The sequence below is a fragment of the Mustelus asterias genome, chromosome 2, assembly GCF_964213995.1.
Source record: "Mustelus asterias chromosome 2, sMusAst1.hap1.1, whole genome shotgun sequence".
Taxonomy (NCBI): Eukaryota; Metazoa; Chordata; class Chondrichthyes; order Carcharhiniformes; family Triakidae; genus Mustelus; species Mustelus asterias.
This window is the reverse complement of record NC_135802.1, coordinates 143,139,283-143,166,682: the sequence shown is the minus strand read 5'-3', so window position 1 is coordinate 143,166,682 and position 27,400 is coordinate 143,139,283. Positions and strand designations below refer to the sequence as shown.

At 39.2% G+C, this 27,400-nt stretch overlaps 1 protein-coding gene across 2 annotated transcripts in view; it reads left to right on the top strand.

The window, feature by feature from the left end:
- marchf6 (membrane-associated ring finger (C3HC4) 6) overlaps positions 1-27,400 on the top strand; it is a 93,846-nt gene that overhangs the window by 31,923 nt on the left and 34,523 nt on the right. For both annotated transcript variants that reach the window (XM_078242231.1, XM_078242223.1), the window contains exons 4-10: positions 15,745-15,888; positions 17,557-17,629; positions 21,257-21,425; positions 22,065-22,281; positions 23,822-23,883; positions 25,557-25,589; positions 26,077-26,128. In XM_078242231.1, coding sequence (XP_078098357.1) covers positions 15,745-15,888; positions 17,557-17,629; positions 21,257-21,425; positions 22,065-22,281; positions 23,822-23,883; positions 25,557-25,589; positions 26,077-26,128 — 750 coding nt within the window. The remainder of the gene's footprint in view (positions 1-15,744; positions 15,889-17,556; positions 17,630-21,256; positions 21,426-22,064; positions 22,282-23,821; positions 23,884-25,556; positions 25,590-26,076; positions 26,129-27,400) is intronic.

Here is a 27,400-nt window from a genome sequence, read left to right as displayed (position 1 = left end):
TGCCACTTCTTTTAAAATCCTGGGAAGTAGGCTACCATGTACAGGCGATTAGTGGTATTTCTCTCCAGTACAATTCGTTTATTAATTCTAATGTCCCGACATTCCTCATCTTCGCTAATGCTTTGGTTCCCCCACTATTTCCTTTTTTACATGAAGGCAGATAAAAACTATTTGTTTGTGTGTGCCATTTCCTTATTCACTGTTTGTAATTTCTCCTGTATCTGCCTCGGAAAGACCCAAGCTCACTCTCTCTAATCATTTAGTTATCTTTCTTTCTTTCCCCTCCGCCCACCCCAGCCCCTAAATTCTCAGACTTGCTACTTTTTTCAGCAGCATTTTGCACTCTTTCCTTTGGATTTTTATTTCTTAAGGGAATGAATATTTACTGCAAATCACAAATTAATTCTTTAAAACTTTCTTATCTGCTTTCAAATTTTAAAGCAATTTTCCCCACTCACCCTTTTTACTCCTGTAGTTTGATTTGTTCAGATTTAACATCAAATCTTAATGAGTTAATCACTATTAAAATGCTGAATTTTATATTTAATTGATGATCATTCTCCCCCAGAGGCTCCTTTATTCCAGAGTGATTATCTAACTGTTTCTTATTGCACAAAATTCGATCTGGAATAGTCTATTCCTTCGTTGGTATTTTGACAATTGATCCAGAAAACTGCCTTGAAAGAATGCTTATTAACTTGTTCTTCACACCAGTAGTACAAATTTGACTTGCTCAATCTATATGAAGACTAAAAGACCCCATGATTGCTATAAAACCTGATGTGCATCTTTAATTTCCTCAACATAAATAGGAGCAGGACAAGACAGACATATGGCCTGTCGTGTCAGCTCCTCCATTCGGTACGATCATTGCTGATATTTGGTCTCAACACCACTTCCCACTTTTTCCCAGATCCCTTATTTCCCTAACAGACCAAAAATTGATCCATCTCCTCTTTAATTTATTTAACGATGCAGCCTTCTGGGGTAAGGAATTCCAAATATTCACAATCCTTTGAATGAAGAAATTTCTCCTCATCTCGGTCCTAAATAGTTGTCCACTTATCCTGATACTTTGCCTTAGCCCCTGTGTTTTAGATTCCCCAGACAGAGGAAGCAACCTCTGTGCTACTGGATGGCTCAATGGGATCACCTTTCATTCTACAAACTCCAGAGCATAGCGATCAATTTCCTCAGCTTCTTATAGGATAGCCCTTTCATTCCAGGGACAAATCCAGTGAACTGTTGCTGTTTCAACTCCAATGCAAATATATCCTTCCATAACTATGAAGACAAAAATGACGCACCATATTCCACAGCATTGATGTAGTCTCATCAAAGCCATGTACAATTGTGCAAGATTTTTTATTCTCGTACTCCAAACCCCTTGCAATAAAGGTCAGCCTGCCATTTACCTTTCTAATTGCTTGTTGTACCTGCATGCAATATTCAGTACCGCGTATGACTATACTCAAGTCCCTCTGAACATCAGCACTTACAAGTTTCCCACCCTTTACAAAATAATACCTTTCTATTTTTACAACCAAAGTGAAGGATCTCATGTTTCCACGTTAAACTTCATTTGTTGCCCATTCACTAATTTTCTGTAGCTCTTTGCAGCATGAAATGTCCTCCTCACAGCTTGCATTTCTACCTAGCTCATTATCATCAGCAAACGTAGCTGAAGAGTCAGAGTAATGCATCTAAGTTACTAATATAGATTGGGAATACCTTGAGTCCCACCACTCATCCATTCAGCATTCCATTAGTTGAATCCTGCCAACTTGAAAATGTCCCATTTGTCCCCACTCTCACTCCCTGATTGTTAACAATCCCTCTATACATGTTAATTTATTAACCCCAACTCTTTCAACCCTTGTCTTGCATATCAGCCTTTTGTATGGCACCATATCAAATACCTTTTGGAATTCCAAGTATAGTATAGCTACTAGTTCCCTATTAGCTACCATACTAGTAGCATCCTCAAAAAAAACTTTAAATTTATCAAACACAGTTTCCATTTTGTAAAACCTTGTTGTCTGACCATACTAGGATTTTCTAAGTGCATCGTTAAGACATCCTTAATAATAGATTCCAGCACTTTACTGATAACTGATGTCAGGCTAACTGGCCTGTCGTTCCCTGTTTTCTTGAATAACAGTTATTACCTTTGCTCACTTCCAAACCAATGGGACCATTCTAGAGTCTAGGGAATTCTGCAAGATCATAACCACTATCCGCTATCTCTGCAGCTGTCTCATTAAAACCGTAGAATGTAGGCCGTCAGGTCTTGGGGGTTTGCCAGATTTTAGTCTCAAATTTCTCCAGTGCTTTTTATCATTACCCTAATCTCCTCACTCTTATTAACCTTGAAGTTGCCCTCAGTTGCTGATATTTAACTCGTCTTCCATTGTGAAGGCAAACAGAATATTCAGTGTATCTGCAATTTTCTCATTCTCTATAATTTCTCCTCCCTCTGCTTCTGAAAAGTCAATATTTACTTTAACTATTCTTTTTATTTGCTTGTATAAGCTCTTACAATCTGTTTTATATTCCTGGCTTATTACTTGCATTCTATTTTTCACCTTTTTACCACTTCTATTACTGCTGTCCTCCCTTTTCAATATTTATATTCTTGGGCTGTTTTCTCTCTCTGCTGCTTTCACTTTTTTGCGGTCTGCATGTCTCTTGTTGTCTGCCCCACCCCCTCTCCCTGCCTCCCCAAGTATCAGGACATTACTTTCCGGGGATACACCCTTCAAATATTTTTAATGTTGATATACAGAAGGATTCATGAGCTGGCTTCATCATGAAGGCCATATTTACAATGATGAGCCACAAGTGTGAGCGTTTCTAATGTCGTCGGCTTTGGGTACAAACAGCACTTAAACTGGAGTCAACTTGGATACAGATAATGCGTAAACCCAGAGTACTCAATTTTCAAGCTTTAATAACTTGTGTGCAAGTGAGAACACGAGGCAAGCAAAGTATTGCTGGGTGTTCTGTTGATTCATACAGAAAATTTAGCAATTATAATTAATTACAGCAAATGAGAAACGAGCAATTTTTTTCTAACCCTTCATTGGCATACATACTTTTTTTATCCAATAGTAAACCAATCCTCATTAGCATAATATGTCCCCATATCCTGCTATTTGGTAATTGTCATGGTAACGTGTTCTTTGTTTTCATCCTGTTGTTCTAGCCTGGAATGCAGTGTTTATGGAATAAGGTTTTAGATATACTCGCTTATCCTGAGTACGTAAGCATTGGCCTTACTGGAGGCCTGACTGAAGGCTTGTTTGGCTAATAATCATTTTCCATTATTTGACTGTTTTTGACAATTATGGAACTTTAATTTTCACAATTGTTTGTTAACTTCCACACTAATACCCAAGACAAGTATCAACAATAGGGGGTTTAGGAATTCGGTGGTCATACCAAAGTGTTCTGTTTGTTTGCCAACTTGATGTTGATTATCACGTTGAGATTTACCCAATTGGGGGTTAAGTGCTGGGACAGGAAATGCTTTGTGTTTTGGTCACCCAGTATTTGCATCACCAGATATAGTGGAGTTGGATGCAAAATAAAGCTATTTAAAATATGTTTATATTCTGGGTATGCAAGCGATTAGCAGTTGACTTCAGAAGATGGCAGTGGTGGATCGCCTTGACAACTGAGTCCTTGGTGATGGTGCTCCCACATTGGTGTTATGTTTATGAATTCCTGGATATTGACTAATCCCAGCATACTGAACACTTTATAGGTTTCATTAGCATTGTAGAGATACAGCCGTATACCACTGGAGTGCTTCATCTCATGAAAAATAAAGGTAAAGATGGATAGCTTGCTATTTAAAGGTGAGGTGGTACAGGTTGAAATGGATAGCTAGCATGTTTCAAATGCTGAAAAGAATGGGTAATGTGTTGTGATCAGATTATTTAATTCAGAACTGAGATTACAGAACTATCAGAAGGACTTGCCGGAATTAGGTAGCCTAGCGTGAATTCTTCCAGGAACAAATGTCTTCATAAGCGTAATAGGTGAGTATGTAATCCTGTATCAAATATGATTGTTTTTTTCCAAGGACATGGAAAGAACGGAATTCAAGTCAAGGACAGAAAATGATAAGTGATAAGAATGTATGGAAGGTTGGTCAACATCTGACAATGAAAGTTAGTTTAACAATTTTGGTATGGTTCATAGAATCATGGAGGTTTACAGCATGGAAACAAGCCCTTCGGCCCAACTTGCCCATGCTGCCCCTTTTTTAAAATCCCTAAGCTAGTCCCAATTGCCCACATTTAGCCCATATCCCTCTATACCCGTCTTACCCATGTAACTAGTCTAAGTACTTTTTAAAAGACAAAATTGTACCCACCTCTACTACTACCTCTGGCAGCTTGTTCCAGACACTCATCACTCTGTGTGAAAAAATTGCCCGTCTGGACACTTTTGTATCTCTCCCCTCTCACCTTAAACTTATGCCCTCCAGTTTTAGACTCCCCTACCTTTGGGAAAAGATATTGACTATCTAGCTGGTCTATGCCCCTCATTACTTTATAGACCTCTATAAGATCACTCCTCAGCCTCTACGCGCTAGAGGAAAAAGTTCCAGTCTATCCAGCCCCTCCTTATAACTCAAACCATCAAGTCCCGGTAGCATCCTAGTAAATCTTCTCTGCACTCTTTCTAGTTTAATAATATCCTTTCTATAATAGGATGACCAGAACTGTACACAGTATTCCAAGTGTGGCCGTACCAATGTCTTGTACAACTTCAACAAGACGTCCCAACTCCTGTATTCAATGTTCTGACCAATGAAACCAAGCATGCTGAATGTCGCCTTCACCACTCTGTCCACCTGTGACTCCACTTTCAAGGAGCTATGAACCTGTACCCCTGGATCTCTTTGCTCTATAACTGTCCCCAATGCCCAACCATTAACTGAGTAAGTCCTGCCCTGGTTCAATCTACCAAAATGCATTTATCTAAATTAAACTCCATCTGCCATTCGTCAGCCTACTGGCCCAATTGATCAAGATCCCGTTGTAATCTGAGATAACCTTCACTGTCCACTATGCCACCAATCTTGGTGTCATCTGCAAACTTTCTAACCATGCCTCCTATATTCTCATCCAAATCATGAATATAGATGACAAATAACAGTGGACCCAGCACTGTTCCCTGAGGCACACCGCTGGTCACAGGCCTCCAGTTTGAAAAACAACTTCTACAACCACCTTCTGGCTTCTGTCATCAAGCCAATTTTGTATCCATTTAGCTACCTCACCCTGGATCCCGTGAGATTTAACCTTATGCAACAACCTACCATGCGGCACCTTGTCAAAGGCCTTTCTAAAGTCCATGTGGACAACATCAACTGCGCTGTCCTCATCTACCTTCTTGGTTACCCCTTCAAAAAACTCAATCAAATTTGTGAGATATGATTTTCCACTCTCAAAGCCATGCTGACTGTCCCTAATCAGTCCTTGCGTCTCTGAATACCTGTAGATCCTGTCTCTCAAAATACCTTCCAACAACTTACCCACCACAAATGTGAGTGGCCTGTAGTTCCCAGGTTTTTCCCTGCAGCCCTTTTTAAACAAAGGCACAACATTGATTATCAGTTCTGTAGTTGACCTGTATTTGCCTTCCAAATTCTAATGAACCTGCTGTACGTTTCTCATGATATCCCTGTTTCAAGTAAGGAGCTGAATAAGTACTTTTAAAAGTTTGAGGATAAGTACAGGTACTGACTTTAAAAAAAACTGTGTGCAATTTCACTGCACATGAAAGTTGCACTTTGGGATGGTTTATTTGCTTTATTTCCCATCCAGTGTCTAACATTTCAAAAGTATATATTTTTACTTTAATCAAATTTATCTCTCTAAAACTGGGAGAGGAGATTGTGTGTAGTCTAAATTTGATTCCAGCTTATGTGTTTGAAACCTGGGAGTTGGTTTATTTTATCATCCATGTACATGATTGGGTTGTTGTCCCCTATTTAACCCTCCAGATTCTTCATTATTGTAGCATTCATTTAATGCTGTACTGACTGCAGTCATAAATTATGCAAGAAATGAGTAAAGCCTAAGCCCTCTGAATGACCTATCAGTTGAATTGGTCTTGGTCTTGTTTTTAAGTTATGTTTCATGCTTCTTGTGCATAGCTTTACTGTGCCATGCATGTGATCACTATGATGGCAACTAAACTGATCATACTCTAATGCAGGGGTCTCCAAACTACGGCCCGCGGGCCACATCCGGCCCGCAGCGGGCTAACATCTGGCCCGCAGCCAGTGGGGCGGGACGGGATTCCCGCTGCCGAAAACACTCCCGCGTCCGGAACCCCGCCGCTGACTCAGGATCCGGATGCGGGGACGGAAGCCAGAGGCCGGACGTTTGCTGCCGCTCCACGCAGTGTCTGATGGACCCATGGGAATCCCCACCCTCTTTACCGGCCTATTGTCCAATCAGAGCTGCCGTCCTGTGACTGACAGTTCATTAAACCAATCAACAATTGAGATATCTGTTATCCAATTGCCGCTCTGCATTGACTGAGTGACAGCTGCTTTATCCGATCCGTAAGCTCCATCTGTCTGAAATGAGCGAGAACAATGACAATGATGGAGGCAATTCAGTTATGGAAGGAAAAAAGAAAAGTGGACAGTGAGTGCCGCCTGTTTAATGAAGAATGGGGTGTAAAGTACTTCTTTGTACAAGCAGGTAATAAAGCCTTGTGTGTCATATGCAACGAAACTGTTGCAGTTTTGAAGGAGTACAATGTACGCCGGCACTATGAGACCAAACATGAACCAAGTTATTCTCAATTCACAGGAACACAGCGTTCGGAAAAATTTGAATCAATGCAACGCAGGTTACTTTCCCAACAAGCTTTTTTTACGCAGAAGATAACTGAAAATGAAGCTTTAACCAGGGCCAGTTACAAACTAGCTTATGTGTTGGCTAAAAGAGGAAGCCATTCACCAATGGAGATCACATTAAAGAGTGTATAATGGAAGCAGTGGAAGAGTTATGCCCAGAAAAAGCAAATCTGTTCAAAATCCTCAGTCTTGCGCCAAATACTGTTGCTTGTAGAATTGAGGATATAGGAAGCAATATATTTCACCAAATTGCAAAGCAAGAAATTTTCAGTTGTATTCTCTCGCACTTGATGAATCGACTGATGTGTGTAACACATCACAACTCCTAGTATTCATCTGTGGTGCGACAGTGAATTTAATGTGACACAAGAATTAACATCAGTGCATAGCATGCACAGCACAGTAACTGGAGAAGACATTTTCAAAGAATTGCAAAAAACTGTTAGAATATAACCTGGAGTGGAATGAACTGCAATGTGTGACAATTGATGGAGGAAAGAACATGTCTGGGGTGAAGAAAGGTTTGGTTGGACAAATCACAAAAGCTTGTGAGGTTGGTGGATTCTCAAAGCCCATGTTTCTGCATTGCATTATCCATCAACAAGCATTGTGCGGAAAATATGTGGATATGTCTTGAGTTCTGAAACCTGTTGTTTCAACAGTGAATTTCATTCGATCTCACGGGCTTAATCATCGCCAGTTCATTTATAAAACTTTTTTTTTCTTTGGCCCCCAAAAATGTGTAAAATATACGATGTGGCCCTCGTACTGAAAAGTTTGGAGACCCCTGCTCTAATGTGACTGAGGTTTGAAATGTAAAGATCTATTAAAGAATTTGCTCAAAGGGCTTAGAAAAAAGGTAAATATGTAACCACTGTGTACCCTTTCTACAGTATCTGCTTCTAAAAGTGTAAATTCTGGCCAATTTCGAAAGCAAGTTTTAAAGACTTCAGTTGGTTGCCAAAATGTTGCTCATAACCTTGTTCCCTACTAAAGTAGGAGTATTTTAATATTGGGTGCTGGCGGTTGGGTGGTGGGGGACACACGGGACAGACGGACTCTAGGCATATCTCCATAAGCAGTCCGTTTATAATTCGATAACTATAGTTATATCCCAAGTCGAAGCCGCATTTTAAATCAATTGTTGTTTGTTCTGTTATGAATGCATTCCAAAATCCTACTGTACCACAGTCTGTGATTTTGTTCATCCATATTCTGAACCCCTGCTGTGATGTTTTGGTGTCACTTTGCCATGTGATGTATAGCATCATAGAACAATTACACCTCAGAGCCTGTTCAGCCTCCTCTGTCAATGCTGGTTCTCCACAAGCGCAACTCAGCTAGTCCCACTTATGCCCATCCCCTGTCACCTGCAATTTTTTTCTCCTCAGATAATTACCCAATTTCCTAAGAAAACCTACAATTGACTCTACCTCCAACGTACTGTTCGGCGGTACCGCCCAGATCCCATCCACATGCTACATGAAAAAAAATCTTCAGGTCGGCCTTTGTCCTCATGCTTTTCACCTTAAATAGGTGTCCTCTGGTCTTAGAACTCTTTCACCAACAAGCGCAGTTTCTCCTTCTGTATTCTTGTCCACAGTCCCTCATATGTTTGAACACCTCTAAAATCTTCTCAGACCCAGCTTCTTCAATGTATTGTGTAACTGAAGTCCCTCATTTGTGGAACTATTCTCATGCATCTGTTCTACACCTTTTCTAATGCCTTCACATCCCTTCCAAAATATGGTGTCCAGAATTTTTTAACAAGTTTTTAAAGTTTGTTTATTTATTAGTGTCACAAGTAGGCTTATATTAACACTGCAATGAAGTTACTGTGAAAATCCTCTAGTTGCCAAACTCCGGCGCCTGTTCGGGTCCACTGAGGGAGAATTTAGCATGGCCAATGCACCTAACCAGCACGTCTTTAGTACTGTGGGAGGAAACTGCAGCACCCGGAGGAAACCCACACAGACACGGGGAGAACATAAAGACTCTGCACAGACAGTGACCAAGCCAGGAATCCAACCTGGGTCCCTGGTGCTGTCAGGTAGCAGTGCTAACCACACAGCCTCTGTGCCACCTGTAATTGGATACATTACTCTAGTTGGGTACACTACTCCAGTTGAGGCCACAGCATAACTTTCTTGCTTTGGTACTGTATACCTCCACTTAGGAAACCCAGGATCCCATGTGCTTTATTAACCACTTTCTCAACCTGCCCTTCCACATTGCACAGCAAGTGTGCTTGTTTTTGAATGGTTGAAAAAAACTTGAATAGTTCTTGAATTTCATCAGAATTATGTTGGAGCAACCATATCTTCACGAACTGTATTTTTTCTTTTAAAATTTGGATGAGCATTGCATTATTTGGACACTTGGGCTCGTATTTACGAAAAGGTCACAAGTTTACCTTTGGACTGAGCGCAACAATGCCCTTGCCAAGAAATCGCCTGACCAGCTTGGTACTTGAGCAGGAAGAGCTATTTGTTTTGAACTGTAATCACCAATTGATGGGGAAAAACCGGTAAAAGCAAAGGCCAGTGATTTTTTGGAAATCACATGATGGAGACAAGCTTTAAGTTTTGGATCTGTTGAATTTAAATTCACTTTTTTGGTGAATAATCTGAGAAGGAAGGCTGCCCCAACTCACGCCTTGCCTGAAAATCTGTGTGGTTATCAAGCTGCAGCCAAGGAATCCTCACCCGATTTGATTCATTATTGTCACATGTACTGGTATACAGTGAAAAGTATTGTTTCTTGCATGGTATACAGACAAAACATACTGTTCAAAAGTCTGATGGCAGCAGGAAAGAAGCTGTTCTTGAGTCAGTTGGTATGTGATCTCAGACTTTTGTATCTTTTTGCTGGTGGAAGAGAATATGTCTGGGGTATGTGGAGACCTTGATTATGCTGGCTTATTTTCCGAGGTAGCGGGAAGTGTAGACGGAGTCAGTGAAATCAGTGGAAGCTGATTTGCGTGATGGACTGGGCCATGTTCACAACCCTTTGTAGTTTCTTGCGGTCTTGGTTAGAGCTGGAGCCACACCAAGCTGTGATACTTCCGCTTTCTATGGTGCATCTGTAAAAATTGGTGAGAGTTGTAATGGACGTGCTGAAGAGTATAATTTGTCTGAATTTGGAAACCTGCAAAGCAGAGGCAAGAAGAATTGATCCAGCTCCAGATTCTCCTCCATCCTGAAACTTCGTTGCTGAGAACCTCCAGACATTACTGGGACCAGTGCATGAGGGAGCTCCAGATCAACAGTTTCTAAACCCTGTGAACTTTATCCTTTATTTTGTAAATTCTATCCACCAAAGCTCATCTCTGCAGAGACCCTGCCTGTTTGTTTGCAAGTATACATGCGCATGTTGGGGTATTTTTAAAAGTGACTGAAATTTATACTTTGAGTACAATTGTGTGTTAACTAGTTCTTGCAACACATTTTTAAAAATGTTTTGTTTCATAATAAATCAACATTGAGTTTATTGAAAGTAGCCTGGTTAAAGTTTTCTCTCTCATTCTCTTAAGTCGAACAGTAGCTGAGGTAAATGATTGGCTATTTTGGTGGCTGAATTAATCTTTTAAACTAATGGTACAACCTGCGGAGTAGTGGGGCTAGATAAACTGTGTACTCCTTCTATCCTGGTTGTAGCAATTGTAATAAGTAGTTCTATTTTCATAGCTATACATTATGTCGCTCTGCTGAGTGCTGAGTGAACTTGATGTATATGCTAGTGTAAGGTTCAATCGGCATTTAAAGCTATAGTGTGCCTCGATCTAAAATGCACATCACCTGTCAGAACTCTCCTTTTACCATTTAAGTTCCGCAATGTTCAGAATGAAATGGGCTTGTGTTTCCCCGAAACAGCTCAAGAGGCTATTAAATTTGATGCAGTTAGTCACCTGACAGTTGATCTGGTAGTGCCAGTTTCATGGGCGTTAATCTAGCAATGGAATAGGTTGTTAGATTGTGATCTTTGTCAGGCCCTTGCTGGCATATTTGCCAATAATTTATTCCTGAAGGCAAAACTCATGTGTTTTATTAATTATCATGTTGTATGTTTGCCACTTACAAAGCAGCAAAGTTATTTGCTCATGGGTGAAAATGATGTGATCTTGTTGTATAATGTAATCCCATCAATCCAAGCTTCAGATTATTTACACTTTCAAGGTATTCCACTATATTAAAATCTGTTTAAATTTAATGGCTGCCTCCATGCATTTCATGCAATAAAGGCACTTGTGTCTATTTTTAGTTAAAATGTGTTAAATTTGATTTACTTTAGATAGATTTCAGGGTTTAATTAACTTAGTGAGTTGCCATCTTTACAAAGCTTGAATGTTGAATTTGTAGACTGTTTATGCACTCATTGGTTGAAGAAAGTTATTTTGAGATTAATTTTCTTTTATAACTTCCCTTAATGAAAATCTGGGCAAATTTAAATCTGATTTTTTTAAACTTAAGAATTGAATAATGATCTGAGATCAGCTATTATAAGCTTGTCATGTCCAAGGCCTTGTAAACTGTTAGTTTGACAGTGTGCTGTATTGGACTGAAGGTAACACGGTGGTATTTGAAATGGTAGGACATTGTTGAAATTACAGTAAGCAGGGAGGAATAGTTAATTCTTAGGTTAATGCAGAAACAAAGCAAATGGAACAAATATAGGTTTGTGAATTATAAATATATTCTTGAGCATTAACTGAAGGGTAGGTTCGGTGTGACATATGTGTTACTTGGAATCTGTTAAAAGATGTACTAGGATCCTAAAGAGAGGTCAGTTATTTTTGAACTTGACCCTGAAACAAATTTCAGGTTTCATGTTGATTGTTGTTATTTCAGCAGTTTACAAACTGTTGTAATTCCCTACAATCGTCCGTTTAGTGAATTGGCCTTCAAGGGATGAGCTGAGTTAGCAACTAAACATTATAACTGTTCCAGGCTCCAGAGTGCCAGGGAGTATGTTATAGGACAATCTGCCAGTTGTTTTTATGCAAGTATGAACTTTGTGCCTGCCCTGTCGTGTCAAAAAAAATGAAATGGATATTGTTGCAAAGCAGCTTGAGCTATCACTTTGTAAATGGGGCTTATTGTACAGTGTTGTCACCACTTTTCCAGAAAATATAATGGGCATGTGCAATGTTTGTGCAACTGAATTGTGGGCAATTTTGCCACCAGGATTTTGATAAATGCTGACTGTGAAACTATGTTACTGTGTTCACGTGAGCTGTAGAAATATATCGTGACTGCAGTTAGATTGTAGATTCAAGTTTCAAAACTTGACTCGTGTCTGGAGGGGCATTTTCAATTGTAAAATGGAGGGGGTTGAATTAATTCTCATCATGCCCAATACAGGTAGGAACTTTCAGTTCATGTTTTTTAAAAATTGGACAAATGATCTGATAAGATGGCTGCTGCAAATCATGTAATTTTTAGCATTTAGATGACCAATGGTATAAAATCTCCAATGAACACCGAATTAAATATGGGCATAGGTGAGGGTACCTCACAACCCTTTGTGGAATTCACATCTCTCATTGTTTAAGGTTGAGCATCCTCCTAAAGACTATGGAGTTTTCAGGCTGCCTGTCTCCATGGATAAAAGGGAAGATTGAAACTCAATGGCCACTATCAACTTCCCATGGCCTACCCCATTCAGACTAGACTGGTTGGGCCCCAGATGTGTTGACCTAGTGGTCATGCGATCAAAGCTGGTTTTGGGGACTGCACCTTCATTACCCCAGGACCCAGCAGATCCATCAGAACCACCAGTCATCAGCCAGTCTGAGAACCAGACTCTGAAACTGGCTGCAATTCATCAAGCAGCCGAAGCACTTGACCTGCTTGCTTCAAAGTTCACCTGAGAACCAACTTCCCTAGATAGTTGACCACAGCAACCATGAAACCTTCACTTTACCAGACCCTCATTTCAAATCATAAAAACCAGCCGGACAACCACAGGCCTGGCACCTCGGAGAGTGGAAATCATAAATTAGAGACTGAGATAACTGATCTGTATTTGTGTGTGCCGATGGGTGAGATTGGGTGGATGACAGTGCTTTGATTCAGGGTAAGCATGCGGGAATAAATAACCCTCTTTGTTATAACACTCAAAAGCTTAATGCTGAATTATTTTATTGGAATATACGCACCAAGAATAAGAAAAGGGCTACCTCTTTCCACACAAAGCATACATGGGCAATAAGAGAGCAAGTTGATTTCTGTCTGCGAAACTCTATTAACATTCAGTGATTAGTCCTAGAGTGGAGTGGCAATGTTGGGAAAGGGGAAAAGAAAAACTTGTCTTTATATAGGACATGTCACATAGGGCATGTTAAAGCACTTTACAGCAATGAGCTACTTTTCAAGTGTAATCACTATTGAAATGCAAGAAATGTGGCAACTAATTTGTTCTCTACAAACTCCCCTTGAAATCTGATAATGACCGATTGATCTGTTTTTGTGATTCTGATTGAGGAATAAACATTAGCCAGAACATCAGGTTTAATGCCCCTGTTCTGCTGAAATTGTGCCATAGGGTCTTTTACATCACCCAAGCAGGCAAATTGGGCTTTTTGTTTAACAAATTAAGCTAAGAACAGGTATTTATAAACATTATTACATCTTCAGGCATATTGACTTAAATGATCCAGTATTCATTTGACAAATCAAATTTTGTGCTACTGTGTAGTATGGTAATTCTGAAGTTTTAAACTGTAGAAATTACTTCAATATTGTTCAATTCCTCCATCTAGAGGCAGGATAAGATAATGTGACTTTGAGGAGCTTTATCTGTTAACTCGTCTGACTGAGGTGGTCCCTGAGGCTTTGATGATCTGTTGACTTCTAGATTATTTGCAGTCGTGTTCAATGCTACTTTAATTTTAACTGCTTTGAAATATCAGTGATGTTCAGGTCGCACTTTCCTGCTTTATAACATTTAAGCTGAAAAAATAGGACTTCCATTTTGACATCACAACAATCTTTCAGTGCAAATAAGTTCTAGCATTTGACTTTCTTTACCAAGCCCAAGATCCTTAGTTTGCCTTATGTGGGTTTGGCTATGATGAGAAACGAGCTTGTCTTTCTCCAGCCAAAGCTAGTGTTTTTCTGTCAGTAGTTAGGACAGTGAAAATCAATATTGTTGCATTCATTGGACGTGAATTTTAACCATTTGGAATTGGTGAACCATTTTTATTTTAAAAGGTGGCAGTCAGATTTATTTCTGAATGTCTAAGCTGAGCAAGTATACATTTTATCATTGATGGTGCACATTTCACCTTTTTAGTTCGGAAAAAGAATTGGGTTTTTTAGGTGGACGAATTGCTGAGTAACACTTGTACACTACAATCTGACCCATTTAACATTGGCTGCTTCAATTTTATATTGTACTGTTGTTGATTATTTTAAAATTTGCTTAATGCTTTATAGAATAAGCATATCAAAAAATAGACCAGGTAGAGAGGAGGCCTGTCTGCCCCATTGCCAGGGAGAGATCTCAAGAAACTAGAAAACCTCTGTCTTTGTAGTTCTAGATTAATTTTAAATTCTAGAATGTTGATAATGTACATTTAAACATTGTTCGGACGAATCAAGATGACTATCTTTAAATGTACATAATCAACATTCTAAAATTTAAAATTAATCTAGAATCACAAAGCCAGAGGTTCTCTAGTTTCTTGAGATCTCTCACTGGCAATGAGGCAGGCAGGCAAAACTGTCAGTGTTCATTGTCATTACCCTGTGAAACAGCAGGTGTGTGCACATGCTGAGTTTAAGCGCAGAAATTCTGAAGTTGCTGCAAGTGAATCCCTCCCTGCTCCTCCATTAGTATGCTGTTGAAGTCCCCGCAGTGTACTTTAGAAATCACCGAACTGGTGAACATGTCCCCTTTCAAGTTGTAGTATACCTATTAAAATTCCCCAAAATGTTACACCTTGTTAATGAGATGTAACTGGTTTTTAACAGCGTACTAATGCATTGCTATTGGTGAACAACTTCTCTGGCCCTGGAGAGCTCGTTTTATTTTTGTGCAATATCAATAGAAAGTGGTCTTTAAATATGTTTCATATTTCCACTTTTAATGTGCATCTCCCAATCATCATTTTGCTTGCTGGACAATTTGTAAAAAATGAAAGATCATCAGTATATTTTACTTTCTGGATTGCTGTCTGAAAAGTCTTCTAGAATCTTAGATAGGACGGCACGGTGACACAATGGTTATCACCGCTGCCTCTCAGCACCAGGGACCCGGGTTTAATTCTGGCCTCAGGTGACTGTGTGGCGTTTGCACATTCTCCCTGTCCTTGCATAGGTTTCTTCCCAGGTGCTCCAGTTTCCTCCCACAGTCCAAAGATGTGTAGGTCAGGTGGATTAGCCATGGTAAATGTGTGGGGTTACAGGGATAGGGCAGGGGGAGAGGACCTGGGTAAGATACTCCCTCAGTGAGTCTGCAAATACAATGGGCCGAATGGCCTCCAGCACTGAAGGGATTCTAATTCTAATCGTAGAAATTATGGAACAGCAGAGCATTTGACCCATTGTGCAAGGGCTAGCTGTTCATTTGAATAGATATCTAAGTCAGGGATTATAATGTTTTACAAATGCCCATTATTTACAGAAGTCTTAGAGCTTTAGAAAATTTTTTTTTTAATGGAACTCATTCTTTTGCAACATTTGTTTGAAAACGTAGAAGTGAATTTCCAATATGTCGCCATGCTGAATGTTTTACAATGTACACTTTATATACAAAAATGTCTTATGGGAACATATTAGTTCAAGGCAATGATCTTTTAAAACTGGTTTTGTATCAATGCAAATTTGTGTTTAAATTAAACTTGTTTCTTTTTTCAGTTTATTCTCCAGATATGCCATCTAGACTTCCAATTCAGGATATTTTTGCAGGATTGGTTACAAGTATTGGTACAGCAATAAGATACTGGTTCCATTACACGTTGGTGGCCTTTGCATGGTTGGGAGTTGTACCTCTCACAGCATGTAAGCATTACACTTCATTTTGTAATATTTAATTAATCTAGTTCCAAATCATTACTGAGATCTATTAGTGGAAATATGGTGGAATTTTGTTAGTTTATTTTACTTTTGAGCAGTTTTGGACCAGTTATGTTTCCTACGTTTTCTCAAAAGATTTCAATTATGTTCATACTTGGAACTTACAACCTCAGTGTTTCTCATTCTGATTGAAGTTAAATTAGACCAATTATAAGTTATAGAGGCAAATAAAATCATAGAATGATACAGCACTGAATGCTTTTTGACTAATCGTGCCTGTGCCAGTTATTTGATAAAGCTAAGATTTGAATATTTAGAGTTTATCAAAACAAGGAAATTTGTTCCCCAAATTTCTTCTTTAAAAATAGAAATTATAATCCTATTGAATAATGTTGCAAGTAGGCAACATGCCAATGTGTATTCTTTATTCATAATTGGTTGAATGTCTTTTGCAAGTGTTTTGCCATCCCTTTTTAATAGTTCTTCAGCCTTTGCTCTGAGCCTTGAACCCCATAGAAGTCAATGTGACATTTTGTAATTGAAGGCAATGTTGAGATTTCCATATCTGAAGAAGTGGCTGACTTGCAGACTCTACCCTCTCCGTTAAGTAAAGCAAGTCGTCATAAGTATTCAAACTTTTGAGTATTGCAAAATTCTTTCCCTCTTTTGTCTTGGCCTAATCCCTTTGATTGTTAACAATCTGTATGACAAGGCTAGCACATTTGTCCTTTTTATTTCAAAGAAGGGTTTATTTAATTTCTGCTATAGCTCCTATTTTGTGGAAACAATTAGCATTTAAAAAATATTCTGCCTACTTCCCATGTCCTTATTATTGACAAGCGATCATAGCATCAGTGTATGGAGGGACCAGAATCACATCACTATGATGCTGTATTTTGTATTTTGAATGTTGTATTTTGAGCAATGCAGTGGATTCAACACACCCTTTATGCTGTTCCGAAATGCAAGTTTAAATCCAGCTAACATAAATGGGCAGTAAGCCACTTCTGCTCGATGAGTCTGATGCAAAATACATTTGGTTGTCTAAATTGATTGGGACCAGCCTAAGAACTGCCATAAGCTAGTAGCTAATGTCAATTTTGCTTGGATTGTGTGAACGACTGGAAAATAACAGTTTTACCCTGCACCTGTACTTTGACCTGAAAAGGGTATATTTAACATTTTTCGGTCAATGTCAAAAGTCTTTAGAACGGAGCTCTCCCTCTTACTCCTCTCCCTTCCCCTCCCTCTCTCTCCATGCTTGGCAAATTATAGACTTTTAAAAAAATCGAAAGGAAAATGTTAATGTATATATATTCAAGATAAATTTTCCCAACAGTTTGGTCTGGCTTGTGCTAGCAGATGGTGCAGTATTTATTTGCATTGTCTCTGTTCCTTCATTAAATATTTTTGCCTGTTGCCAATTGTATTTAAATTGTAGAAAAAAAAGAATTGAGTAACATTCTGTGATTGATTAGGAAAATACGCGAAGATCATATAAGCACCATTTTGATAGCAATGCAAGGTGATGAGTGGTATAGTGCACAGTGCTTGCTCTTTTATGTGACAAAATGTATTGAGATTCTCTTGAAAAGGACAGCCACAATGTGTAACTGAAGTGACTTTTCACTCTTCCCTTTATCCCCTATTTAGGCCGTATCTACAAATGCTTGTTTACTGGCTCTGTGAGCTCACTGTTGACACTGCCACTAGATATGTTATCCACGTAAGTTTATGTATCATGTTTATTTTTAAAGTAGTAATTTAATCCAATGGGATGGTTTAGAGAACATATGCTACTCAATATATTGCAGCATTGAATGTTACAGAATAAAAGCAAAGTGCTGGAGTACTCGGTTCTGACTGCATCTGTGAAGAGAGAAACAGAGTTAGTGTTTCGAGTTCAATATGACTCTCTAAATAAGTCATATTGGACTTAACGTTAACTCTGTTCCTCTATCCACAGATGCTGCCAGATCTGAGCTTTTCCAGCACTTGCTGTTTTCATTTCAGGTTCCTGTGGTATTTTGCTTTAGTTTAAATGTTACTGGTCTCTATTCATGAACTGATGCAATTTTTGAATATTATTAAATATTTGGATTGCAGGTGGCATAAACTGATCTTTCTGTTCCATATTTATATACTTCCTGAATTGGAAAAATCATTCTATACATTTAAGGGCACTTAGTATAGATTTACTCAGACTTTTTTTCTTGTACAAATGCTGGTCCCCATTCCCTTGGCACTGCCTTTGATGCACTGGCAGTGCCAGTTGGGACTGCACAACTGTGCCTTTGACCACCTGGGGGCTTCAGTGACCTCCAGCGTGACCATCAAGCCTGGTCTCCGCTTGTGGAGACCAGTAGTGATTCTTGTCGGTCTCACCAAGGGTCAGAAGAAATTTGCCTCCGTTTTAAATTTGATTTGATTTCTTATTGTCACATGTATTAACATACAGTGAAAAGTATTGTTACTTGCATGCTATACAGACAAAGCATACCATTCATAGAGAAGGAAACGAGAGAGTGCAGAATGTAGTGTTAGTCATAGCTATGGTGTAGAGAAAGATCAACTTAATGCAAGGAAAGTCCATTCAAAAGTCTGACAGCAGCAGGGAAGAAGCTGTTCTTGAGTCGGTTGGTTCGTAACCTCAGACATTTGTATCTTTTTTCCGAAGGAAGAAGGTGGAAGAGAGAGTGTCCGGGGTGCGTGGGGTCCTTAATTATGCTGGCTACTTTGCCAAGGCAACGGGAAGCATAGACAAAGTCAATGGATGGGAGGCTGGTTTACATGATGGATTGGGCTACATTTACGACCTTTTGTAGTTCCTTGCGGTCTTGGGCAGAACAGGAGCCATACTAAGCTGTGATACAAATGGCTGACCCTTTATTTTAGTAGCATTAAAGGCTACTTTAAATATGCTAATTTGACTCATGCCCTTTTTGGGCATGATCCAGTTTGTGCCATTAGAAAGGGGCAATTGCAAACCATTTGGCATTGGGCACAAAATCCGTTTTTGGGCCTGCATGCTATTTTCCAGGATCGGCATGATCTGCGCCAGGCACGGTGAGGCTGGAAAATCGCTCCCTCAGTTAATAAACTTGCATTTATTTTCACATTAGGATGTCGCAAAATGCTTCACGGCTTTTGAAGTTTAATTATTTGAGGTGTTAGGTAGCACAGCAACTGACTTGCATATAGAAAATTCCCAAATGCACCAACAAAATAATTAAATGCTTAATCTCTTTTGATGGTGCTGGTTGATAAAGAACAAATTAATCCTCTACTGTTTGTAAAAAAAAAGTTGCTATAAACTCCTGATCGTATTTGCGGAAAACAAAAGCTTATGGTCTGAGGATTGGCTGCCTAACAGGAAGCAGAGAGTAGACGTAAATGGGTCTTTTTCAGGTTGGCAAGATACAATGAATAGTGTGCCACAGGGATCAGTGCTGGGGCCTCAAAGTAATTTGCTGATAGAAAGATAGGTACAAAAGTAAGTTTTGAAGAAGCTACAGAGTAAATGAGCAAAGATCTAGCAAATGGAGAATAATATAGGAAAGCATGAAATTGTCCATTTTGACAGGAAGAATGAAAACAGAAGCATATTATCTAAATAGTGAGAGTTTGCAGAGCTCTGAAGTACAAGGGGATCTGGGTGTCATAGCAGATGAATTGCAAAAAACTAGTATGCAGGTACAACAAGTAATTGGGAAAGCTAATTGAATGTTATTTATTGTGAGAGGAATTAAACAGGGAGGTTATGCCTCAGTTGCACAGGGCACTAGTGAGACCACATTTGGAGTACTGTGTACAATACTGGTCATCATATTTAAGGAAGGACGTAAATGTGTCCAAAGCAGTTCAGAAAAGGTTTACCAGAATAGTATGCAGAATGGGTGGGTTGTCTTATGAGCAGAGGTTGGATATGCTTTGCTTGTATCTGCTGGGGTTCAGAAGAGTAAGAGGTGACTTGATTGAAACATAGAAGATTTTGAGGGGTCTTAAAGGGTGGATGTGGAGAGGATGTTTCCTCTTGTATGAGAATCTAGACCTCGAGGTCACTTTAAAAATAAAGGTCACCCATTTAAAACTGAAGCAAATTTCTTTCTCTGAGGATCATGAGTCTTTGGAACTCTCTTCCTGAAAAGATGGAATCAGAGTCTTTGAATGTTTTTAAGGTAGAGATGGATAGATTGTTGGTAAGCAGCGGGGTGATAGGTCACCAGGGGTATGTGGGATGCAGATTTGAGGTTACTGTCAGTTCAGCCATGATCTTATTAAATGGCAGGATAGGCTCGAGGGGCTGAATGGCCCGCTCCTTGTTTGTATGTTCATATCTCTTCCTAAGACTAGGTATGTTAATTGTAAAAGTGAAGCATACCTGTGAAATGAAGGGTCAGTAAGCAAGGAACTGTCTTGCCACAAGGGAAGTATTACAGTTCTGTTCTGGCCAGGGAGCTGATCAATGTGATCATATATGGTATTTCTCAACTATGTGAACCTGGCTGTAAGTCACTGCCAGGATTACTATTGTGATGCACATCCTTTGAAAGAATTGTCTTGTATACTTCAACGTAGAATCCTCTCTGGTTCTGATATCCACCGACCCAACATGGGTCCCTGTCCATTCTAATGAATTTCTAATCTGCACTGGAGGTGCATGCCAATAGCTTTAACAGGTTTTGCCCCATCCTTTGCTGTATGTTTATGCCATGCTATTGGCCATTATTCTGCAACGGGAATGAAAAATTCATCTACGTTGCTGACTTGTTTAAAATGCTACTGCAGTTGTTCAGCTATTAGTATCATGTAGCAGTATTTGTTATTTTTAAACACCATTAAATCTTAGTCTGAAACTTTTTTCCTTTTATCCCGTCAATCCTGCACACCCCATTCAATTATAATAATTCATTTTCTGCCAGGCATGGCAAGTTGGTCTTGTGAAATCATGGATTAGATTGTTGTTTGTTTGGCTGAACATTAGTAATTACTATTATTGCATATAGTAAGTCTAACTGGTCTTAAGTTCTGAAGTGTCGTTCAAGTTAACAACGATAGTTTTCAGAGCTGTAACTGACAAGTTTTCTGGCTTCTGAAACTGATTTTCACCAAAATGAGCTTTGTCTGAACTGGTTTATGTGTTTCTATACGTTTACTAACGAGGGAAAGACCCCCTCAGTTCAGATGTGGAACTGCAATTTTTATGAATCATAAAATGTAGCATCACTTGTGTGAGCCACATATTGTACACAGATTTACTCGTGTACATCATTCTTTAGAATTTCAAGTCATTTTAACTGTAGAGCTGATTCTGAATATTTATACTTTTTGTCCTATATTTATTTATTTCCAGGGAGAATCTGCTGGCAGACTCTTTGCAAGGCTGTTTTGTTGTAACATGCACACTGTGTGCGTTCATTAGCCTCGTCTGGTTACGAGAACAGATCGTGCATGGCGGTGCTCCACAGTGGCTAGAACAAAATCAGGCCCAACCACCCAATGGAGTTGGACAACAGAATGAGGTGAGGACTGTAGAAATGACCCCTTCATTCTTTACTGTAATAAGAAGATTAACAGTGTGATTCAGTATTTAGATTCCATGTGCTCCCCCCCCCCCCCCCCCCCCCCCCAAATAATATTTGCACAGTATTGTTGCTATCCTTCTGTTGGCCGTATTAAATAGTTAAGGGATTTAAAACATAAGACTCATTTGTTTTCTGATTTATTTTATGCCAATTAACTTGATGACTTGAATGGGCAAGACTTCTAAAAATTTGTATGCTACTTTGTGGCACTGCTTGTTGTAATGCCGACTAGTACTTGTTTTGTAGATTAATTTGAAAAGAACAGATTGTAGACTTAAATAGACTTATGTAGCCACATAACTTTAATCCGATTGTGTTAAATAGACAAATTAATTTTCCCTCTCAATATAACTATAATGTCGCAGCAACAAAGTTGCTACAGTGAATATAACAACTGGCTTTCACTTGCACTTTTGTCTATACCCAAGTTTAATCAGAGATGCAAGGTTAAGAATTTCAGTGTTAGTTTATCCCACTCCTGTCCGACCTAAAAGTCTTTGCAGCAAAACTGTAACATTTATGGTAATATTTAATTTTTAAACTTGGAGTAATTAATCAGCATTTTTCACCCTGCAGCCTCCAGCTGCTCCGAATGTCGCAGCTGAGAATCCCCAGGTTGCTCAGCCAGCCAATCAAGCAGCAGAAAACCCAGCAGCTGCCGATGGGGGTGCTCCTGCAGAAGCGGAGAATGCCAACGTTGGGATAGATGAGGGTGAGAATGAGGATGATGAGAACGATGATGAAGATGATGCTGTGGTAGAAGACGGTGCTGATGCCAACAATGGCGCTCAAGGTATTATGGATAAATCAGTTCTGAGCAGGCTTATGAGGCTTTTTTATTTTTTTATGAAGTTCATTGATTCAGAACTTTTCTGGCAGTAGTCCAAGAAGTATACTTCAATGTAGCAGTAAAAGATCAGAAGAAGAAGCAGCCATCTAAATCTCTTCATATGATCACAGTAAGAAGTCTCACAACACCAGGTTTATTTAGAATCACAAGCTTTCGGAGCACTGCTCGTTCATCAGATGAGTGATGAAGGAGCAGCACTCCGAAAGCTCGTGATTCCAAATAAACTTGTTGGACCTCAACCTTGTGTTGTGAGACTTCTTATTGTGCCCGCCCCAGTCCACCGCCGGCACCTCCACATCATGGCTTCATATGATCAGTGGTGTATTTTCAAAGCCTGTGCTTGCTCCAAGTATCTCCTTTGGCATGCCAAGTGCCCAATCCTGGATAACCATTTAGTTGTCTTCTGTTTTATCTTGCCCTCTGCCAGGATGGCCATGCATTGCACCCAAACTGTACATCAGAATTGCAAGTGGGGATGAACCAGTACTTCATGCAAGTTCACTGTCCTTCCAAGGGCATTCCTTATGTTCCTCCTGCCTCTTATGTCCTAATATTTTCTGATCTTTTATGCTGCAAATTTCCATTGAAAGCTGTCAATCTGTATCGAGACCTGTCTCCTGGAGTTACGTAGAAACGTAGAAAATAGAAGTAGGGACATGCCATAGGCCACTTGGCCCTTTGAGCCTGCTCTGCCATTCATTTTGATCATGGCTGGCCTCAACTATTTTCTGTGGGAGTGAATTCCACAGATTCACCACTCTCGGTGAAGAAATTTCTCCTCGCCTCAGTTTGAAAAGGTTTACCCCTTATCCTCAAACTATGACCCCTAGTTCTGGACTCCCCCATCATCGGGAATATTCTTTCTGACTACACCATGTTTAATCCTGTTAGAATTTTATAAGTTTCTATGAGACCCCCCCCCCTTCTAAACTCCAATGAATATAATCCTAACCGACTTAGCCTCTCCTCATATGACAGACCTGCCATCCCAGGAATCAGCCTGGTAAACCTTTGCTGCACTCCCTCCCTTTGTCTTGAAATTCCCACCACATAGTCCATTTACTCTATCTCATCATCTTGCACTTGTCCACATGGAATGATGTTGAGCACTTTTTTCAGTCTTTTTTCCCCAATCTATTTGAATCTCTAAGTTTGCAATCAAACTTGGACGGTTTTATTTCTATTCTTCCATAAAATGGAAGGATTGGAAAGTTTGTTGTACTCTGAAGCGCTTGCTGATGGTCTTGGTTTCACGTGAGTCAACTTCTGCTCAGCTGCAAAAGCTTCTCTGCCCCTACTTCTCCCCAACGTCCCTTTAACAATGTACCCCATTTCATTCAATTATGACAAATCTCTTGGCAAAACAGTTGACAGGTGGCTTAAATATGCATCAGTAAAGAAGGAGCTAATTGTACAAATGAAAATACATTCGATATGTTGGCTTCGAGTTCAATTAATGAATTGAAGCTATTTTTCTCTTCAGATGACATGAACTGGAATGCACTGGAATGGGATAGAGCTGCAGAAGAGCTTACATGGGAGCGGGTATGTGAACACAGAGTTTACTTTGAGTTTTTAATTGCTGAAAAGTTATTTTGTTGAAAATAAAGTTGAGTTTCAGTAGTGCTATTTTGGAAAACAAATTGCAATAAAATTAACAGTAAACCGTTGCCTTGGCAATAAGGATGGGTGGCAAGAATATATTTTCATTTAAAAATGCATCTTTCCCATGACCACGCCACCCAATGAAGACAACCCAATCAGTTTGAAATCCATGAATTGCATTGAAGCACCTGGGTTGTTTTTTCAGGCCTGGGAAGGTTGCCAGTTCCTACTGATAGTGATGGGCATCTGAAGGTGGACCTGTAGTATACATTTTCCAGATCTGCAGAAGGGTAGAGACTCTTTATGAACAGTTGGAATTTCTCCTCCAAGGTAGAAGAATTTTATTTGGAGAAACTAGTGAGTACTGATTCAAGCAGGCCCATTCTTATTAGTTCATCTATGTTTACATCCACTGGATCATAGTGCAATGCCAGTTCCTTTAGAAGTGATTCATGCATCTGTCTTTTAAGAATGTTTTGGATTGCATGCATCCTCGTATATGATGGTGCCTTTTTTGTATTTGGCCAAAGCTCATGCTGCTGTATTCTACTTTTTCATTTGTTTGCAAAGTAAGTCTTGGTGATAAAAGATGTTCAAGGCTTGAAGATGGTTCCTAGCCTGAATCTTCAGCTGGTGTTCAGGGTATGTGATTCAAGATTAATGGATAGATGTACTTGTTATTGGTTACCAGTGCTCTGGTGTGGGCAGTCAAGATTGATCTCTATTCCAGGAAATCTAGCGCCCATTGTGAGGCTCTGTGATGGTGGGTGGAGTAGAATGCTCAATAGAATGGATTAGCCTGGGTTTTCGTGCAACAGGAGATCAAGTAAAATGAACTTGAAGTGCAGCATGAACAACAGGTGCAGCCATTATATGTACATGTGGGGCCATGTTAACGAAAATACAAGTGTGTTGCTGTGAGGTGTGTGATGTATTTACAGGGAAGAAAATAGTAAGCATGGTGTGGTGAGAGGAAGTCTGGGAGAGTCATAATTATCAGGGGAACAAATTATCATTAAACCCTATTACCCATGTTACTTAGCAGTATCTTGATCACGGCTGATAACACGTTGGCTGGAGTTAAGGTGATCAATAGTGGCATTTGATCAACAGCCTGCAAATGCAGATAAAACATTAGATTGTTAAAACAGTTGATTAAGTTGTTAACACTGAAGTTTATCATTGATAGCAGTGCCACCTATAGCCAAGACTTTTAAATATCAACACTTTGAGTCATTACAGGATCAGAAGGACACCAATGGTCCATCAAGTTTATGTTGTTTTGTAATGCACATTTCCTTTGAGATGCTACGATATGGGACTTCTCAATGCATTTTAAAATGGAATATTGCAACCCACTCAGCAACTTGAGTAATTTTTCTATTGTATGCCATTCATTGCTGATCTAAAGTTCTAAAGTTACTTATTTCTATTTGCTGGTTAATTTGTATTGTTCTGTTGTGTGTGTCACGTTAATGTGATTGCTTAATTTGAATTACTGGATAATTCAAAAAAATAATTGGGATGGGGAGGAGCAAAATACTCCCAATAATCAAGAGTAGTATTGATTTAAATGTGTGCTGTTTAAACAAATTTCTTTTTTTGTTTCATAGATGCTTGGATTGGATGGTTCACTTGTATTCCTGGTAAGTTTAAAAAAGGCTAGTCCAACATTTCTAATAAAATCATTATCTGCATGCCCCAAGAAGGGGAAAGAAGAATGAAATTTGAAATATTTGTTGCTGCAGTCAACCCATTGACAGTTTAGCAAAAATATGCATAACAAATTCTGAAAATAATTTGCCCTCATTCTGTGACTTACTGCCTCAAGATTGCAAATGTACAATTCTTCCACAAATAGCACAGTTAGCTGACATAAAGCTAGGACATACTCATGCTTCTATATAATCAAATTTATATGAAGCTAGCCTGGTCAGGAGAAGAAATTCAATGATTAACGTGACTTTCTTTGTCAAAAAAACAAAATTATGTATGCTTTAGACCTGTAAGTATGAAGTCAGTAATACACTTTGCTGTTTAAATGTGACAGGTAATGATAAAGGTGTTGTTTAATACGACAAACTTTATAAGGCTTTATTAGGAGTAACTAACGACTTTGCATTTTTCTGGCAGGAGCATGTCTTCTGGGTGGTTTCATTAAATACACTGTTTATTCTTGTGTTTGGTGAGTATCTCTTGATCGAGAGTTTTTATATGTAATTAAGAAGTCTTGGGATGCAAGTCAAGTATGATGTGATTTTCCATGCACATGTTTGCCCACAGCATTTGAATGCTGGTGTTGGTAATATCCCAGAGCACAACCCCAACCAATTGTCAAGGCAAAAAGTATAGATGCATTTAAGTAATTTGTGTACTTCCATTACCTTAGAAATTGGATAGTTGATTTAAAGTATAAATGTGCAACTTTGGGAGGGATGTCATCGGCTTTCCTTTGTACTAAATCATTTTTTAAAATATACATTGGAAAGTATTTCTGTTCTACAAGAGTTTCCCAGTGCCTGAACTATGTTTTAAGCAGAAGTTATTTTTGCGATGTGTAATCATAATCCTAGACTTGAGCACTGAGTTTGTTCATGGGTACTATTACACTGGTGATGTTGACAACATTTTATTAGATGTTGGTAAATCGAGGTGAACATTAACACTGACTCACACCACAGATGTTGCGAAACCATTTTAATAGTGATCGTACGTACTTAACTAAACTCGGGAAGCCCAAGAAGAGTAAAGGTATAGCGAAAATGTGTCTGCTCTTAGAGGCTGGGATCACAACAATAAAATTGAATAGGCTGTTTGACAAACTTGCCAAGGTGTCTTCAAAATGTGGACTATAGTACATTATAACCTAACTTCCAAACATCAGGCTAGATTGCTGTCAAAGCATTTCTGACTATCAGCCTTGGGAGATGAAGTGCAGTTGCTAAGTTAGTTACCTCGAGCACATATATTGGAGATTTTTTGGTTTGAAGCCCATCAAAAGTCTTAAAATCGAAATCTTATAACTTGTAAGCACTAAATAGCTTATCTATCTTTCTTGCCTAACTTCTGTTCCTCATTGCCTGGCCAAAGGGAATTCATGCCTTTGCTGGAGTGCAGTTTCATGGGCATCAGACTTTAATTGGTGATTCATGTACAAGTCTTTTGGATGATTTAACTGCAGGGCAATTACAGCAAGTCTGACTCCATTCTCTCTCAAATTTATTTCCAGTGGGGATCAATGCATAGCAATTAGGAGTAAGAATCCCAGCTAATGTTTTCCACTCCTATATAGAGAGGTTGCAGAGAACAATATCCCATTACCTATGCCTTGATTAAAATCAGCTAACTTGACACAGGTTGAGAATGGAGCACTAAGCCAGAAAAGTCTGTGTGACCCAGCTAAATGATGAATAAACATGCTTCATTGGAGGAGGCTACTTTTTATGTGTTTCAAATA